Source organism: Mus caroli, chromosome 5 (genome assembly GCF_900094665.2).
Source record: "Mus caroli chromosome 5, CAROLI_EIJ_v1.1, whole genome shotgun sequence".
Classification (NCBI taxonomy): Eukaryota; Metazoa; Chordata; class Mammalia; order Rodentia; family Muridae; genus Mus; species Mus caroli.
In genome coordinates this window covers 40,164,445-40,183,044 of record NC_034574.1, presented here as the reverse complement: position 1 = coordinate 40,183,044, position 18,600 = coordinate 40,164,445, and the positions used below count along the sequence as shown (strand labels likewise).

The 18,600-nt window shown below is 41.2% G+C and overlaps 1 protein-coding gene across 12 annotated transcripts in view; it reads left to right on the top strand.

Moving 5' to 3' along the window:
- Positions 1-15,814: 15,814 nt before the first annotated feature.
- The window catches only part of Lcorl (ligand dependent nuclear receptor corepressor like), a 138,363-nt gene continuing 135,577 nt past the window's right edge, over positions 15,815-18,600 (top strand). For 6 of the 12 annotated variants that reach the window (XM_021161885.2, XM_029478132.1, XM_029478131.1 and 3 more), the window contains exon 1: positions 15,815-16,087. In XM_021161885.2, coding sequence (XP_021017544.1) covers positions 15,937-16,087 — 151 coding nt within the window. In that variant the 5' untranslated portion in view covers positions 15,815-15,936. Of the gene's footprint in view, positions 16,088-16,673; positions 17,081-18,600 lie in introns of those variants that run through there. The other 6 variants (XM_029478133.1, XM_029478136.1, XM_029478138.1 and 3 more) reach the window with 5 other exon arrangements.

The following is an 18,600-nucleotide window of genomic DNA, read 5'->3' as shown; positions in this document are numbered from 1 at the left end:
CCAAACCCAGACACTATGGCAGATGCCAACAAGAGCCTGCTGACAGGAGCCTGATATCACTGTCTCCTGAGAGGCTCTGCCAGTGTCTGGAAGATACAGAAATGGATGCTCACAGTCATCCATTGGACAGAGCACAGGGTCCCCAATGAAGAAGCTAGAGAAAGTTTCCAAGGAGCTGAAGGGGTTTGAAGCTCTATAGGAGGAACAATAATATGAACTAATCAGTACCCCCAGAGCCCCTTGTAACTAAACCACCAACCAAAGAAAAGACATGGTGGGACTTGTGGCTCTAGCTCTTTATGTAGCAGAGGATGGCCTAGTCAATCATCAATGGGAGGAGAGGCCCTAGGTCCTGTGAAGGTTCTATGCCCCAGTATAGGAGAATGCCAGGACCAGGAATGGGAGTGGGTGGGTTGGGGAGCAGGGGGAGGGGATAGGTGGTTTTTGGAGGAAAACTAGAAAAGGGGATAACATTTGAAATGTAAATAAAGAAAATACCTAATAAGAAAATAAAATTAAGAAAATAAAAGTAAGAAATCAAACTACCCCCCCCCAAAAGTGGTCCTACTAAGTAGAGAATCAAATGTATATGTTGTAGGTAAAACAAATCATAAATGTCCATTTCTTAAGTGTCCACCATGCTTTGCTAGTGCTGCTCTGACAAGAGACACTAAACTCTTCTCACACTTCTAAGGCATCAGCAGAGGTAGCGTCACTCTTTAGATTTGACCCTTGGCTTGTGAAAGGTTGGCCTTTCATGGAGTCTCTAGTGCTCTGTGGTCAGTGGGCTCACATCCTCAGTATTTATGTGTCCACTTTCTTCTCCTTATAAAGACACCATCCATATTGGACTAGGGCTTGTTCAATGACTTCACTTTGACTGAAGTCTTATCTCCAAATAGTCACAGTCTGAGATACTTGGACTATGAACTTTACATGAACATGGGTGGTGTTTCAGCTCATAGCAATCACAAATTTATTTTTGACATGCACAAAAACAATGTTATGGTCATTGTACTGGGTGGTTTTGTGTGACTTGACACAAGCTAGTGTCAGTCATCAGAGAGGAAGGAGCCTCACTTGAGGAAATGCCTATGTGAGAACCAGCTCTAAGGAATTTTTTTTTACAATTAGTGATCAATGGGGAGGGCCTAGCACATAGTGGGTGGTGCCATCCTTTGGACTGGTGGTCTTGGATTCTATAGGGATGTGAAAATGTAAGCAAAATAGAATAAACATTTCACCCAAATTTGCTTTCTGGTTATGTGGGGTTTTTTTCCCAACATTAACTTTAACATAGTTAAAGGCATGTTTTGTCTGATGGCAATGTGTTCACTTTTGCTTTATTTTATATTTTATTTCGTTATTATCCCTCAGAAGCTTGTTGGTTTTCTAATGAGTGACAGAAAAGAGTAGATCTGGATAGGAATGGAGGTAGGGAGGAACTGGTAGGAGTAGAGGGAGGAGAAATCACTCAAGATACATTAAAAAAGAAAAAAAAATTTTTTTTTTGGAAAATTTTTTTTGGTTTGGAAACACCTTCATGGCCATATTCAACAGTGTACCTAACTATGTGTCTCTTGATCCAATTCTTGCAGCACCTGACCAACAGCAGGTGACCAAAACATTTACCGACTTTTTATGTGATGTGTTGCTTATAGTGATGCATGTTATGTTCATGTAAAAGAATACTTTTAGAGTTCCACATGAATTCTAATCATACTAAATTTGCAAAAAAGACAATATTACACTTCAATTCATTTTGTAGTTTAGTTTGAGTTGAGAAAAAAAAACATTCCAAAATACTGACATTTGGAATGCATTATTTTAGGTTTTTTCATCTTTCTCATGCATTCACGAGAACAGTACTACTTCAGCAGTAAGTTGTGCATAATTCCCAAAGTACCAAGCAAGTGTTTTAATCTAGGGTTATATTATAAAACACAATCATTATTTTTAATATACAAAAAAAACCCCACATGTGAGGGTTTTTGGGGGTAGCTTTTGTTTGTTTTGTTTTCCTCTCAAAAGCCAATACTTGCAAGACTGACATGTCTTGGGATACATGTAAGTCCTATCTTACTATCGGAGAGTTCCCCAAGTGCATGATGCAATTCTTTCATTAATTGCGTATGCAGTAACTTGATGCCTCCAACCCTTCCTAGTCTTTGCAGAATTTGTCTGGGCAGCTATCTAATGCTACTAAGCCAAATTCTTTCTTCACTTGCTCCTGCCAAGTAGTACCATAATTGTCATCAAGATATGTCATCTGTTTCACATTGCTGTCACTCAGGCAGAATGAAAGCTTCAGTGTTACTTGCCATTTCAATTCAGTTCTTATTCTTGAAAAGTAGAAAACATGCAAACACTTCTTATTCCATTACACTGGGAATACATCAGTGTTATCCTTCTTGATTGGAGAAAGCTAAGCAGAGAAGAAGAAAAAGGTTTTTAAGACAAAAAACTGGTTGAAGAAAGGAGAAAAATGAGGACTTTATCTAGTAGCTTATAATGGCTTCCACAGTCCAGAACTGCCCAGCCCAGTAGAAAAATCTCTGTGCATAGAGACTATGAAACATGGCTAATCTAAGTTGAACTGTCTATAATTTAAAATACACATATATTTCAAGCACTACAGAAAAGAGAATAAAAAACATTTCATTAATAGCTTTCATGTCGACTATATGCTGAAATGATATATTTTAAGAGAAAGGATATTAAAAGTCTTAAAATTAGTTTCACTTTTACTTTCTAATAACAGTACATGAAAACTTAGAATTACACATTGCCTTTCTTTCTGTCTCTGTCACATGAGACAGGATGTGTGTCATAAGCATTCTCAATGCTATTGTCTATTTGGGATGGTTTATCTAGAGAAATAAGATGTTTTAGTTACTGTTGCTGAAATAAATAGCCTGGCCTGACAGAAATAACTTAACGGAGGGAAACTAGTTTAGCTTACAGTTGAAGTGACAGAGTATCATGGCAGAGAAATCATGGCGGCAGGAGCTCAAGGCAGCTTGCCACACTCCAAGAGCAGGGAGGAAGCAGAGACCGATGAACGTTCACACTCAGCCCACTTTCTTCTTTTTATGTCTCTTGAAGCTTAAATCCAGACGATGGTGCTCTCTCCTTTACTGTGTGGGTTTGTCTATCTCAGTCTAACCAAGACAAACATGCCCAGAGCTAGCCTGTTGGAAATAATCCCTCACAGTTGTGCCTGATTTGTCTCCTAGTTGGGTCCAGAGCCTGTCAAGTTGACAATACTATTTTGGGGGTAAAATGTTGTTTTGTTTTGTTTTTTTCTGACTGGGTATCTATATTATTTTTTCCTGGTAATTATAACCTGAAGTCTCTCCCTCTTTGGTTCCAAGTCCATGCTCTTTGAACAAAGCTGATCTGTGCTAGAGTTGAGCATGTGACCCAGATTTAACCAATCAGAATATTCCACTCCTGTAATCACAATAATTGGCTTAAAAATTGATAAAATAGGTTAAATGAATTGGCTCTAGCAATTTGAGTAATTACATTAAAAGTAGTGCTGCAAGTCTAGGGGGTTAAGTGGGCAACTGCTCATGGCTACCTTTGCCAGAATATGGGAGCAAATAACTCAGAAGAGAAATAATCAGGAGTAAGCAGGAGATGAAAGGTAAAACAGGCTCATTTCAAGTCCTGGGTCCATTCTATTACTGAATCCACCATTTAGGATTCTCCCCCCAAATTTTAATAAATTCCTATTATAGTGAAAAATTAATTTAACTTCTATTTTTGAGAACTGAGAAGCCTGCTTACTCTGGAGGGATCAACACACAGTTAAGTAAACAGCCTGCATTTATACACTTCAATACACATTCAAAAGATTTTGCATATGTTCAAGTAAATGTAGTGGGCACTGATGGGAGGAATCAGAAGGTTGTTTATTAACATTATTCACTATTTATCCATGCAACAAGCACTCATTGAGATCCTTCTGTGCCAGGCACTATCAAAGGCATGGGGTGAGGAAAGATAAAAACAGCATGTCATAGCCACTGAGTTCATTTTCACTTTCTAAATTACCTAAGTACCTATTTGTCAAATGCTGTTGTTGATCTCCCCAATAGTCTTCCAATATTCAACTTCCCACTACTTATTATATCTGTTTAATTTTGTCTTGGGAAATTCTTTCTTGGGTCTTCTCCTTCATCCTACCTGCATGTGGAGTTGTTGTTTTTTTGAGTCTGATTTTGGCATGCATCTCTGTCTGTACTTCCTCAACTTTGGGATTCTTCGACCTTTCTCTTAAATCAGATTCTTAGCTCTTGGATCACTTGCCTTCTTTGCTATATCTGGCATTGAACTCATGATTCTTCCACCTCAGCCATCTAGTGTTGAAATTTAAAGCACACACCACCATCTAGGCTCCTCCATTTTGCTCTAAGGAAGCCTATGTTATGGTGGTATTCTATTCTGAAAGGGGGGTTTCTGGATGTCAATGTTATGTGGTTTTGCATTTCTGAAAATCAGTTCAGACAATTGACTACTGATGTGACATGTCTTAGATCTAAGTTAATGATCATTTTTTGATACAATTTCAAAGAAATTGTTCCACTGTCATCTATTGAGAAGCCCATTTCTCTTGGGAAGTTTTTAGAGTCTTCTCGTTATTCATAGGTTATGAATTTATGTTTATGAATGTTTTAGAATGAAACTACTTAATCTGTAGGTACACTTCTCTCTGCTCTGGAAACTTTTCTTTCACTATTTCCTTGATAATGCCCTTCCTTCAGCTTATATATGGCCTTCCTAAAATTAATGGCAGTCAGAGGATGTACTATCTATATTGATCTTGAAATTTTCTAATCTCCTGGGATTTCTTACCATATCCTACTTTTTAAAAAATGCTACTTCAAAGAAAAGCCCTCATCTTTATCTCTCCAGGATTCTTTTGAATTTTAAATTTCATCTGACATAATTTTAATTTCCACATCTTTTGGCTTTCGCATTGTTCTCTGTTGCTATAGCATCTCCGTTTAAAGCAATTCTTGTTTTGATGGTACAATGACTTTGCTCTTTGATGATATTAGCCATAATAGAACTTCTCTTCTGTTCTCAAAAATGTCTCTATTCTTTTCTGAATTCTTTTTATCTGTTGTTTTGTTCTCTTTGTGTCTTTCAAGTTGGATGCTTTCTGCAAAGGGCAATGCATGTGTACAACTGAAGTCCTTCACTGCTGAGGGCAAGCTCTGTGTAGGTGAGAAAGTTTTGATGACTGCTTGTTGTTTGGCTTTACTGAAGTGTAATCAGACCAAGGCCAGCTCTGAATCAGAGGGACAGTCAAATGTCAGTGTTTGTGAGTCTTTTCTCCAAATCTTTTGAGGTTTCCTTAAAATGGGTCTCTAGATTCCCAGTAAAAGGTGCAGACTTAGTTATGTGTTTTCTGGGAACAAATAGAAAAAAAAAGAGTAAACTTTTTATTTAGTATCTGTGCTGAGTGTGCATTAGCCCCATTCTATATTATGCTCAATAACCTCAAGTCCATAGACTTTCCATGCAACTCTTTCAAGAGTAATTTGAGACAGAAGGCTAAATCCTGTTCCCAAAAGCATTAGAAAATAGCTGTCAGATCCATAAATGGTGCATAGTTCTGCTACATCAAAGCATTTAGCAAGTAAATGACATAAAAGGAAATTGTACCCTAGTTTATATCAGACATTTCAATATGAAAAAGGTTCAATGTGTTAACTCTCTGCTTTAAAACATAGCTTCTATTAGTAGGTGGTCATGTCACATTTCTGCTACTGTTTCAATATAAGGGACGAGCCATTGCTCGTTTGTTTCTTGAAATTCTAATTTGTTGCTTTCTCGTGTCAACTAATTGAGAGTCTTGTTTGTACCAACTGGGTGTAGGATGCATGTAGATAGATATAGTAGTAACTTTACTCATTGGTGTGGCAAAATATCTAACAGGAGCAATGTGAGGAATGGAAAGGTTTATTTCAGTCCTTGGAGTCATATGGCTATGGTCCACAGCAGGGAACAAGGCAAGGCAGCATCCAGGAAGTGGTAATGTTCTGTGGCTACTTGTTCACCTGGTAGTGGATGGGCAGACAGGGAATAGAGAAAACAAGCCAACACCATGAGCAGGCACAACCTCTATTGACTTTACCTCAGTGACAACTTCTGTCTGATAATTCCCAACTCTTATAATCTTCACAGTATTCAAAATAGCACTCCATACTACAAATCAACTATTAAGAACATGAACCTGTAAGGGAGATTTTGAACTTAAATGATAACCACAAGGGTAGTGAATTTAGGCTTTGAATTCACAATCTGCAAGGTGGTTGAATGTGTAATGTGTCCTCAGATCTGTTTTTTTTTTTAAGATTTATTTATTATTTATTATATGTAAGTACACTGTAGCTGTCTTCAGACACTCCAGAAGAGAGAGTCAGATCTCATTACGGATGGTTTTGAGCCACCATGTGGTTGCTGGGATTTGAACTCAGGACCTTCGGAAGAGCAGTGGGGTGCTCTTACCCACTGTGCCATCTCACCAGGCCGCAGATAGTTTTAATGCGTGGAAAAATATGATTAAAGCCACTGAGGAAAAGTTTGAAGGAAGTGTTTTGAAAACACACAAAGAAATCATCACTTACCTGGGAGTGCTGAGCAGGCCTGTCCAGAGAAGGACTCATTAGATGACAGATGGCAAGAGGCACAGCAAAAAGACCATCTGGCTGAATGAGGATTAGATGGTTGGGGGCAGGACAAAATGGTAGATGTATAAGTTTGTGCATATCATTAAGGAAGTACAGTGGGATCATCAGTAGCTCCTCCCCCACCAACCAACCAACCAACAAACAAACAAACCAGATATTGCTCAAATTCCTGAATTCCTTTCTAAGCAGCTTTTGCCACCTTTTCTGTTGTTTGTTTATGTGTTTGTTTCCTTTTCTCTAAGGAAAAATAATAGTTAAATTTGAAAAGACAGAGACTCAAATTCTAACTTCACCTCTAGCTATATAATGCTGGTCAATGAATTTAACTTCTCTGTACCAATTTATATTTTTTCTCCCTAATATGAAAATACTATCAAATGTGCTTGTTTAAGGTTATGGTAAGTGAATTAATAAAGGGAATTATATGGAACAGCTGATAACTTTTATTAAAGTCCAAAATGTCAAGAATCATGCTTGTGCCATTTTTACACTTAGAGGCCTAGTACTTATGTTACGGCTCCAGCCTTGTCTAGTGAATTCTCTATAAACTCACCTACCAGTGCCATCCTCACACTACTAGGCCTAGCTCTAGTTACACACATCCTGAAAAAGCTTTTTATGATAAGCCCTTGAAAACCAAACTTTCATGCACTATCTCCACACTCCCAGGCTAGGATAAAGATTCACAGCTCCTGTACCTGCCTAGCCTGAGAAAGGCTGGAATCTCACATCGCACACATAACCATTGGAAAAGAGTTCTTACATCTAGGTCACATTGAAAAAAACACCAGCAACATTAAAGGACAAAATAGTACATTCTTCCCCAGATCCATGAGTCTTATAGAAATATTCTTCAATGGTAATTACTTAGATGAACTCCAGGATACAGAATTTAAAAGAACCAATTATAAATTTGATCAAAACTTGAAGGGGTTTAGGGAAGGCAGGAACAAACAATTCCACAAACTGAAAGAGCATAGTTAGCAATAAATGCCTTAGTGATGTCCAAGTAAATACAGACATACAAATGAAAGCCTTAGTGATATCCAAGTCAATATAAATATACAAATGAATGAAATGAAGGCAATCCAAGATTCAAAAACTGAACTCAGTAATGATAGAGAAATATTGAAAAGGAAACATTTACACACACATACAATGTGTGTGTAATAATAAAAATTAAAGGAGAGATTATGAATTTGAGAAGGGGGCACAGGAGGAGGAGGAAGGAGGAACAGGAGGTGTGGAAATGATGTAAATAGAGTACTCATTGATTTAAGTCTCAAAAATTAAACAACAACAAAAATAAGCCCAAACTGTCAAGGTAGGGAATAAGGAAAATGAGCTCTGGTAGGTAATCCTGTAAGCTTTGGAACCTACATAAATTGCTTATTCTCTCAGGATCCAAGTTTCCCTCTCTATAAAAGTAGGAATTGACTTGGATAATCTGTATTTCTTCTAAACTAATAGTTTAGGCACCATAAATATAATTTTTATTTGACTTTGATACCGAGCCATACAATTCAACTAAATTAGATAAAATTGTCATTATTGAACCTCTAATACATTGAGATTTTATTAAAAGACTGAAAATGAAAGAGATAACACTGCATTAGTCCATGGGAGTGATTTCTAATGGACACAAAACATAGCAAACTATCAGGTCCTATTATCATGCCTGGGATGCAAGAGAGAAAAGATAGCAACTGGTATTAAATTCAAATGCCACTCTCAGAGGTGTATAATTTTACTTTAAAAAAAAACTGGAAAAGTACCCAATTTCAGCATTGGCTATGCTGGCAGTTTATTAGTACAGTAAAATTATGTCTAAGAACATGATATTTATTATGAACATGATAACAGGACATAGCAGTAATGCTCTTAAAATAACTCAACAGTTGCATGTATTTTAGAGTACAAGGAATATAATTTTTGAGAAGCCACCCTGAGATGACAGAACTGGAGTAGCTATTATGCCTGTTCTTATGTACATTCAGGTTAGCCTTCGGATGGGAAAGATGTAGATATTACAATCTAAGAAACACATTTCATCACCATTATCATCTGTTTCCTAAATTATGATTCTCTTTTGAAATTTTATCCTTGTTCCTACAAAATGTACAGAAAGCTGTTGATAAAAAAATGCATTTAGGAATGCATTAAGAAAACAAAATAATGTATTTTATGTGTCTTTACGATTCAACTGCAGTACTGAAAACAGATGTATTAGATGTGTAAATTTGATATGATACTGCCCATAGCCTATGCTCTTGTAAGATAAAAGAAGACTATGAAATCTTTTGCTCATGAATAGAGATGGATCTAAGATACCTGTATAATGTTTAGAATGATATATGTGGTGACCAGAAATTTTGTGGACAAGGGCTAAGTTCCAGGTCCTAAATAACTGATTAATCAAATTTCTCTCTGATTTTTCTTTTTTAAATGTAATTTTAATTGTGCATTATTCATAGAGTATAGTATGCTAATTNTGTACAAGTATACAATGTAGAATAATACAATCAGCATGTCTTTGATTTTTTTTTTCAAATTTCCAATCAGTGCAATACATTATAGTTCAGAACTAAAGGAAATAAAATAAAGTGTAATTGTTTAAAGCAGATAATCAAAATAGGGCTTATTGGCACTATAATGCTTTTCATGATTAATTAAGGTATCCATTATGCTTTATAATTACAAGTATATAATGTGCACAAGTGTTTAAATTTTATTAAATTGTAAAATGTATTTTTGTGTTATGTATTAATAAATTTTTAATTGAATGGGGTTTTTTTTTGAATGGGTATTTTTTACAGTCCTACCAGTATGCTAGATTCCTTACATTTGTAATAATGCTAAGGAATGGTTTTCACTTTAGGTTAGTGTCTTAGTCAGGGTTTCTATTCCTGCACAAACATCATGACCAAGAAGCAAGCTGGGGAGGAAAGGGTTTATTCGGCTTACATTTCCATACTGCTGTTGATCACCAAAGGATGCAGGACTGGAACTCAAGCAGGTCAACTCAAGCAGGAGCTGATGCAGAGGCCATGGAGGGATGTTCTTTATTGGCTTGCTTCCCTTGGCTTGCTCAGCCTGCTCTCTTATAGAACCAAGACTATCAGTCCAGTGATGATTCCATCAACAAGGGGCCTTTCCCCCTTGATCACTAATTGAGAAAATGCCTTACAGTTGTATCTCATGGAAACATTTCCTCAAGTGAAGCTCCTTTCTCTGTGATAACTCCAGCTGTGTCAAGTTGACACAAAACTAGCCAGTACCATTGACGCCTTGTCAACTGACACACAAACACATCACTAGTCAGCCTCAACCCTTACATTCTTATTCATCCCCAAGGTCTAAATAACTTTAAAGGTCCCACAGTCTTTACATATTCTTAAATTTTCAATCTCTTTAATATATCCATCTCTTTTAAAATCCAAAGTCTTTTAAAATTCAAAGTCTCTTAACTGTGGGCTCCACTAAAATACATTCTTCCTTCAAGAGGGAAAAAAATATCAGGGCTCAGTCACAATCAAAAGCAAAAATTAAACTCCAACTGTCCAATATCTGGGATCCAACTCACGATCTTCTGGGCTCCTCCAAGGGCTTGGGCCACTTCTCCAGCCATGCCCTCTGTAGCACACACATCGTCCTCTAAGCTCCAGATGCCTGTACTCCACTGCTGCTGCTCTTGGTGGTCATCCCATGATACTGGCATCTCCAAAACACGACATGACCCCTTCAGTCATGGGCCATCAACCGCAACTGAGGCTGCAATATCACCAAGGGCCTTCCATGGCCTCTCACAGTGCTGAGCCTCAGCTGCTCTGCATGACCCCTTCATGCCTTCAAAACCAGTACCACCTGGGTGACTCTTACACATTACCAAGCCCAGCCACAGCACAAGGTACAACCTTGGCTATCTCTGGAACACAGCCTCTGGTGCTCTCAAAAAAAAAACTTCCCAGAAGATGTCACCTTAATGATGCTGGTCTCGTCTTAATCACCGCTAATTTCTTAGCTCCAGTTAACCATCATCAATAGTCCCAGTAATACAAAGTTTTTGCTTTAGTAGTTCTGGTATCTTTTTAATCACAGTTGATTCTTCAGCCCCAGCTAACCAGAACTACAGAATCTTCACAATCAAAACAGCAATGGCCCTGAAAAGAGTCTTTAATCTTCCCTCTGAAATTTCACAAGCCAGGCCTCCATCTTCTACACTCTTCTCAACATTATCTTCCAAGCTCCTATACAACATTCGACAGAGCTCTTAACACCGAATGGATCTTCTGGCCCAAAGTTCCAAAGTACTTCCACAGTCTTCCCCAAAACATGGTCAGGTTGTCACAGGAATACCCCACTCCTGGTACCAATTTGTCTTAGTCAGGGTTTCTATTCCTGCACAAACATCATGACCAAGAAGCAAGTTGGGGAGGAAAGGGTTTATTCGGCTTACATTTCCATACTGCTGTTGATCACCAAAGGATGCAGGACTGGAACTCAAGCAGGTCAGAAAGCAGGAGCTGATGCAGAAGCCATGGAGGGATGTTTTTTACTGGCTTGCTTCCCCTGGCTTGCTCAGCCTGCCCTCTTATAGAACCAAGACTACCAGCCCAGAGATGATCTCATTAACAAGGGGCCTTTCCCCCTTGATCACTAATTGAGAAAATGCCTTACAGTTGTATCTCATGGAGGCATTTCCTCAAGTGAAGCTCCTTTCTCTGTGATAACTCCAGCTGTGTCAAGTTGACACAATACTAGCCAGTACAGTTAGTATTTTTAAAAGTATGGTAGTGACATTATTCTGTAACTCTATTTTTCTAGTGTCGAAATATATTGCAAACTACTCAGTTTAATCTGCATTACTTCATGGTTTCCTAAAATGTACCTTAAATTTAATGGTTAAATAGTCAAATAAGGTACATTAGTGATTTGCCAAGTAGACATAAGATGTCTACTGATGTCTGCAAGCTCTTGTTGGCATCTTCCATAATGTTTGGGTTTAGTGGTTGTTTGTGGGATGGATCTCCAAGTGGGGCAGTCAATGGATGGTCGTTACTTCGGTCTCTGCTCAGAACTTTATCTTTGTAACTCCTTCCATGGGTATTTTGTTCCCCCTTCTAAAGAGGATTCTGAACTTCTAGGCTAATATCCATGTATCAGTGAGTGCATATCATGCATGTTCTTTTGTGATTAGGCTACCTCACTTAGGATGATATCCTCCAGATCCATCCATTTGTCTAAGAATTTCATAAATTCATTGTTTTTAATACCCCATTGTGTAAATGTACCACATTTTCTGTATCCTTTCCTCTGTTGAGGGGCATCTGGGTTCTTTCCAGCTTCTGGCTATTATAAATAAGGCTGCTATGAACATAGTGGAGCATGTGTCCTTATTAGAAGTTGGAGCATCTCTGGGTATATGCCCAGGAGTAGTATTGCTGGGTCCTCAGGTAGTACAATGCCCAATGTTCTGATTTCCAGAGTGGTTGTACCAGCTTACAGTCCCACCAGCAATGGAGTAGCGTTTCTCTTTCTTCACATCCTTGCCAGCATCTGCTGTCACCTGAGACTTTTATCTTAGCCATTCTGACTAGTGTGAGGTAGAATCTCAGGGTTTTTTGTTGTTGTTGTTGTTATTGATTTGCATTTCCCTGATAATTAAGGATAGTTGTCTCCTGAGAGGATCTGCCAGTGCCTGGCAGATACAGAAGTGGATGTTCACAGTCAGCCATTGGAAGGAGCACAGGGTCCCCAATGAAGGAGCTAGAGAAAGCACCCAAGGAGCTGAAGGGGTTTGCATCCCCATAGGAGGAACTCCTTGGGACTAAAACACAAATCAAAGAAAACCCATGGTGGGACCTGTAGCTGCATAAGTAGTAGAGGATGGCCTAGTTGGTCACCAATGGGAGGAGAGGCCCTAGGTCCTGGGAAGGTCCTATGCCCCAGTACAGGGGGAATGCCAGGGCCAGGAATGGGAGTGGGTGGGTTGGGGAGCAGGGGGAAGTGGGAGAGAATAGGGGATTTTCAGAGTGGAAACTAGTAAAGGGGATAACATTTAAAATATAAATAAAAAATATCTAGTATAGATAGATATATGGATAGATAGGTAGATAGGTAGATAGATAGATAGATAGATAGATAGATAGATAGATAGATAGATAGATAGATAGATGTCAATTGATGTACTATTAGCTTCAGGTGAAACTGGGTGGATATTCATGGCAGTATGGTTGTGGGAGTGACACCTTTACGAAGTCAGTTTGGTAATATATTTCCACTCACATCTTGGGCTTGCCTATTGTATTTTCTTTGACCAGCAGAAGAATGGCAAACAAACATGAAAAACATTGGTATGTTAGTACCTACTCTCTTGTGCTTCACATGCTGGTCTACATAGGTAAGTTCCGGCATTGGCCATCCCAGACAAGATTTGCAGAGCCTCACCAGATCTGCTCAACAATCCATCTGACATATAAATTTAAGAGTAGTAAGAAGTGATTGTGCTTTTAAGGTACTGTTAAAGATTGACTTGCTACATAATAACAAATGACTGATACACTAGGTATAGGAAGTACATGGGACAACACTGTCTTTCTACAGAATATCAATAGCTTCATATCACATATTTGTTATGTTAAAGTCTGTTGCAGCTGAATTTTTGGTGTAAAAGACAATATTGGATATGACCCACTTTCTCCTGTTGGCTTTATAGATATTCTAATTATTCATCAAGTCAATAGATAACAATTAAGTATCAACTGAGTATCAGAAACAACACTAGATGCTTAGATTGAAATGACCTGACCTTTCTATGTTTATGGGATTATTATAATGGACTGACATACATGCTATGAAAGATTCTACACTATTGACAATGAAACTTATTCTCAAAGTTATTTCCATGTCATTGTATCTAGTCATGGTTTCCCTCTTGTCTCAGAAAGTCTAGAGATGTGTTCTATTCCTCTTTGTATTTTCTCTTTATTTGGGAGAAACATTTAATTCCCCCTTTCATGGGACTTACACATATTCCTATTGTGTAGCATAATATATTACCCATATTGACACTGGGCTTGGCAATGTTACTTGTTTTAACCATTGAGACTTAAATGTGATCCATGTTGAGACTTGATGTGCCAGGGTGTGGGGAGAGATCCAGGGGGTTCTCCATTTTTCTCAGAGGAGAAAAGTGGGAGAGGAATGTTGGGGAAGGGGGGACAGAGGTCTGGATGTAAAGTGAATAAATAAAAAAATGGTTATGATTAGGGGCTACTAGCTCTCATGCTGCTTTTTGGAACCCTGTGACAGCCACCATGTGGACAAGTCAGGGTAGATCCTTGAAGAATAGGAATACTGGTTTCTGTGATCCTGGCAGACAGCTATTCCCCCAGAAATGAAAATCCCTTTATCTGCGAAACCACCTCACTATCCTATAGTTGATATTTTAAGCTATTAAGTTTTGGATGGTTTGTTAGGCTTTCAGAGTTATTTAGTCCACCATTCCTTTCAAGTTAGCATGAGCACATACTTTCATTAAGTAACTTTAATCAGACACTTCAAGAAGCTGGGCCATGCTTTTGGGTCCTGTTTTCGTGTCTCTTTTCATGGTGCCTGATGAGCTTTCGGATGGAAACAACCATTCCATCTTCCCACTCTAAACTATGGAGACAAGCCACTCCTATTTTAAATTTCTGTTTCTGAACCGCCATCTAGACTATCTCTACTCTATACATCACCATATTCTAACCTCCCAAATGATAAGATTGCAAACATATATTCATAAACACATGGCTTCAAACTTCACATTCGAAAGTTTCTGATGAAGATGTAATGCTACATTTTTACTTCTGATGCAACGAACGCTGAGCAATAAACTACTCTAAGAAGAAAAAAGAATGATAGATAAGACTATACCACAAAATAGGGTAATACAGAATTGAGAATTTGAGTTCCTAAGAATTAAAATATTTTTCTCCGCAGAGGTGAGTACAAATGCCCAGTAATGTACAGTACTTCTCTGTAAACTCTGAATGGCTTACAAGCTCTTGGTCCCCTGTGACAATATGGACATAAGTGTAGAAATGGCTCTGATGCTAAAGTTTTTTTTTTTTTTTTTTTTTTTTAAAGAGTAATTTTAAGTATATACTTAATCAAAAGATTCTCCTGTCTCCAAGGAAATTTTCTCTAGCACAGAGCAGGATCCATCTATAACAATTACAAAGTGCTAAATCCCATGCCAGGTTAGGCAGAGGGGGGAAAAAAAAAACTGAGAAGGCACCAAAGTCTTAGTCGCTGTGCTCCTAGAGCTTACATTTTGAGGCATATGTGAGATTTCCCTCCTGGAGTTTTCAGCCAGCTATACCCATTTTTTATGGCGAAAAGCCTCTTCAAAGTTCCCCCGATTTTTGTAACTATTCTCGCTTCACAAAACTGATGTCCTCGCACATCTTTTCTGGATGCAGTACGATGATTGGCAAGCGCTTTCGCTGAAAGTGAAGATAGATGACATTGACCCTGAAAAGTTTCCAGCACTTAAGGAGCTGCCTAGCCCAGCACCGGCAACTCTTGAGGCTTCCACGGTACGGTACTCCCCTCTTGGAACTCGAGGAAGCAAGCATTTGGGCGGAGGGAGTTAGAGGCTAAACCCACCGGGGGCAAAACATTAGAAGTCTGGGGCAGAGCTGCTAGCTGGAAAAGTGCGAACTGGCTAGGAGAGCGCTCAACGCGAGAGTACTACAAAGCCCAGAGGGCACAGCGTCGCTCTCTTGCGCTCCCCTACGGGACCTGCACGCAATGGAGGCTGGGAAGTGAAGTCTTCGGACTTCCAGCGCTCCGCGCGAGGGCAGAAGGGAGGCGTTGCTGGTCCGCTCCTTCAGCACGCGGGTTCCTGGCTGGCCTCCGGGTTTCTCGCTCCCGCTCAGGGTTTTCGTGGACGGCGGGAGCAGTATGGCTTGCCTGAGTAAACTCGGGGGGGAGGAGGGGAAGGGAGTGGGTAAGGAGGCGGGGTCAGCGGAAGCGGCAGGTTGCTTCCTTCTCTCCGCGCTCCCTCCCCGCCTCTCCCCGAGGGAGCGGTGGGAGGGGGAGGGGAGGGCAGGAGGAAGGTAGTGACACGTGTCAATCAACCCCCCTCCGGGGGGCGCGCGCTCCGGGGCTCGCGCCGAGGGCTCGCGCCCCTGCCTCGTGCCTGCGCCGCTCGTATGTAAATGAGGGCGCGTGACGCGGGACGCAGATGGACAAGGGAAGAGAGAGAATGGCCGCTGCCGCCGCTGCTGCCGCCGCCGCCGCTGCCGCTCAGTGCCGGAGCCCTCGGTGCGCGGCGGAGAGGAGAGGATTCCGGCGGGAACTCGACTCTTGGCGCCACCGCCTCATGCACTGTGTAGGTAAGAGAGACACGGGCCGGGCCGGGCTCGGCGCCGCGGTGCGGCTGCCGGAGGAGTTTGTGGCTGAGGGGTGTAGTTGGAGCTCCGGTTCGGGTCAGTTCAATGGGGAGCGATGGGAGCGGCGGCGGCGGCGGCGCGGCGGCCCCGGCGGCGCCTTTTGTCTCGGGGCTCCCTGCCCGGCGCGGTCCGCGCCCCGCCGCCCGCCTGCCCGGCTCCGGGCTCCCGGGAAACTGTTAGTTCGGACCCACTCTCCGAGCACCCCGCGGAAGCAGCCCGCCCGCTCGCGCTGCCCCGAAACTCCTCGGCGCCCGTCGCCACCCGCCGGTGCCCCTGTCACCGCGGCTCTCCACCGGGGCGGAGGGGACCCTGGAGCGGCGGGCCGGTCCGCGCCCCCGGCCGGGCGCTCACACACCCCCTTCTTGCCGCCCAGGGGCTGGCCGCGAAGACGCTGCCTAGTTCCTGGGACGCGGGACCAGGGGTTGCGGGGCGCTCGCGGGGCGGGGGGCGGGAGAGGGCCGAGGGGCGATGGGGGCGGCGCCTGAGGGGCGGGGGGCGGCCGCCTCTGCCCTCTTGCGAGCGGCCTCGGATCTGTGTGTACCCCTTTAAGAAGGAGCCGCTCGAGCTGACGGTTGGGATTTGAAGTTCTTCCTCCCTCTTTGGAAGTCTGGACGGATGGGGGGTGTTGCTATGGCGACGGCACCCTCCCCACGCCCCCCCCCCCTTTCCTTGAGGACGCCCCGACGACTCCGGTCCTCTTTCGCTGTCATGTGATGGACTCGCGTAGCCCACCCCGCCTCCCATTCCTGTTCAAATGCAATTCAGTTTTCCGTTTCGGTGGGGTCTGATCGGTTTTGCTTCAAACTTGCGCGCTCCGGGCTGTCATTCAGTGGGCTGCTCCGGGTAGCGGGAAGTACTGGGACTCCCTCACCTTGTTGCGGCCACTGCTTTTCCTCACTCAGAGTGCGACGTGTGACCGCAGCTGTTACCCAGCAGGTTGGTTCAGTGCAACAGAGGGGCTGCGAGCGGAGGGTGTGCTTCGGCAGGGGTTACGGGGTAGCATTTGAGGGGAGGAGGTGGGAGTGGAGGCTGGTCGGTGTTAGGAGTGGGTGGTTGCGTAGGTTTTCTTTTCTGACGAGTAGGTGTCAGCCTTTGGAGTTGAGTGTAGTAAGCTCAGTTCCTTGCGAAGACAACTCTCTCCTAACCGTGTTTTCATCTGTTCTTGCGCCACCTCGCGCCCTGTCCCCCTTCCCCATCCCTCTCAGATTTGCTTGGGTAGAGCCCTAAGGTCTGTCTTGTTTTCACTGATCATAGTAGATGAAACCAGATGCAACTCCAGTTCAGTAATGTGCCATACAGAATAGCATATATAGCATATATATATATGAAAACAGAAGGGAGGGCACTCTGATTTAGGAGCATTTCGGCGATGTTTAAGCAGTTTGCTCTTAAGAGCAGTGTGCCACCTCTATAAAATGTATTTTGGTTTGATCTGTGGCAAAGTTATATGGAAGGGGGGGGGGTGTGGTGTGGAAAAAAAAAACCCTCATACTAAATGTGTGTCCGTACTTGTATTTCATGAATGCAAAGTGGATTCGTTTTGACAGTTACTTATGTTTAGATCTGTTCCGTTAAATCCCCGCCTAGAAATAGTCCCGTTCCTTCTTGTGGTGTCCCAACAAATAGCACTGACAGCATTGTAGTACCGGCTCACAGAACTGTTAGGCATCCAGTGATTTGAAGATGAACATGCTTAAGTTGTGCTTTACAGTATTTGACTGTTATCCTCATGTTGTGTCACTAAATACATTTAGTATGCCTTTGAATAAAAGAAATGTACTTTTGAAAGTAAAATTTTGATTAAGTGAAACAAATTAATTTGATTTAATGGGAAATGAGGTTAATTTTTTCAATATTTAGTATTCTGTAATCTTTGTTACACTTTCAGTGTTATACACAGTTATATTGTACCATACATGAAAATGTTTTCCTGAGAAACAGCCATATTTGAGAACTTGTTTCACAGTTTTTGTCTTAGAGAGCTGCTGAGATCCATCTTGTATATTGTTTTTGTCATTGCTATTTTTAAGTAACAAAACCCTTTTAAATAGAATATGCATCTGTTGGTTGTGGGAGTGGTCTCATTTAGTAGTGGTGTGAATTGGTGATGAAAGTCATTATTTTAAGCTACCCTTTGCTATGTGATACATACTTTGCAGAAAAAACTTCCTGTTCCTTATATGTATGTGACTTATATGTAGATGTATAAATGTATACATTTCTATATTGAATAGTCAGTGCTCTTATTGATTGAAATACCTTTTTATGTAAAACATCCTGGCTATTGAGAAAGAAAATGATTTAAGTCTTGGTTTTCAGCAAGAGTTCAAAATCATAAACATATTCAGGTTATACAGCCAACTGGTATTACGTCGCAAATGAAGTTTCTTGGAACCCCGAGTCTTCACTTAACTAGTTAAAAAATAGGATTATCTTTTTGTTAATGTATATTGTCT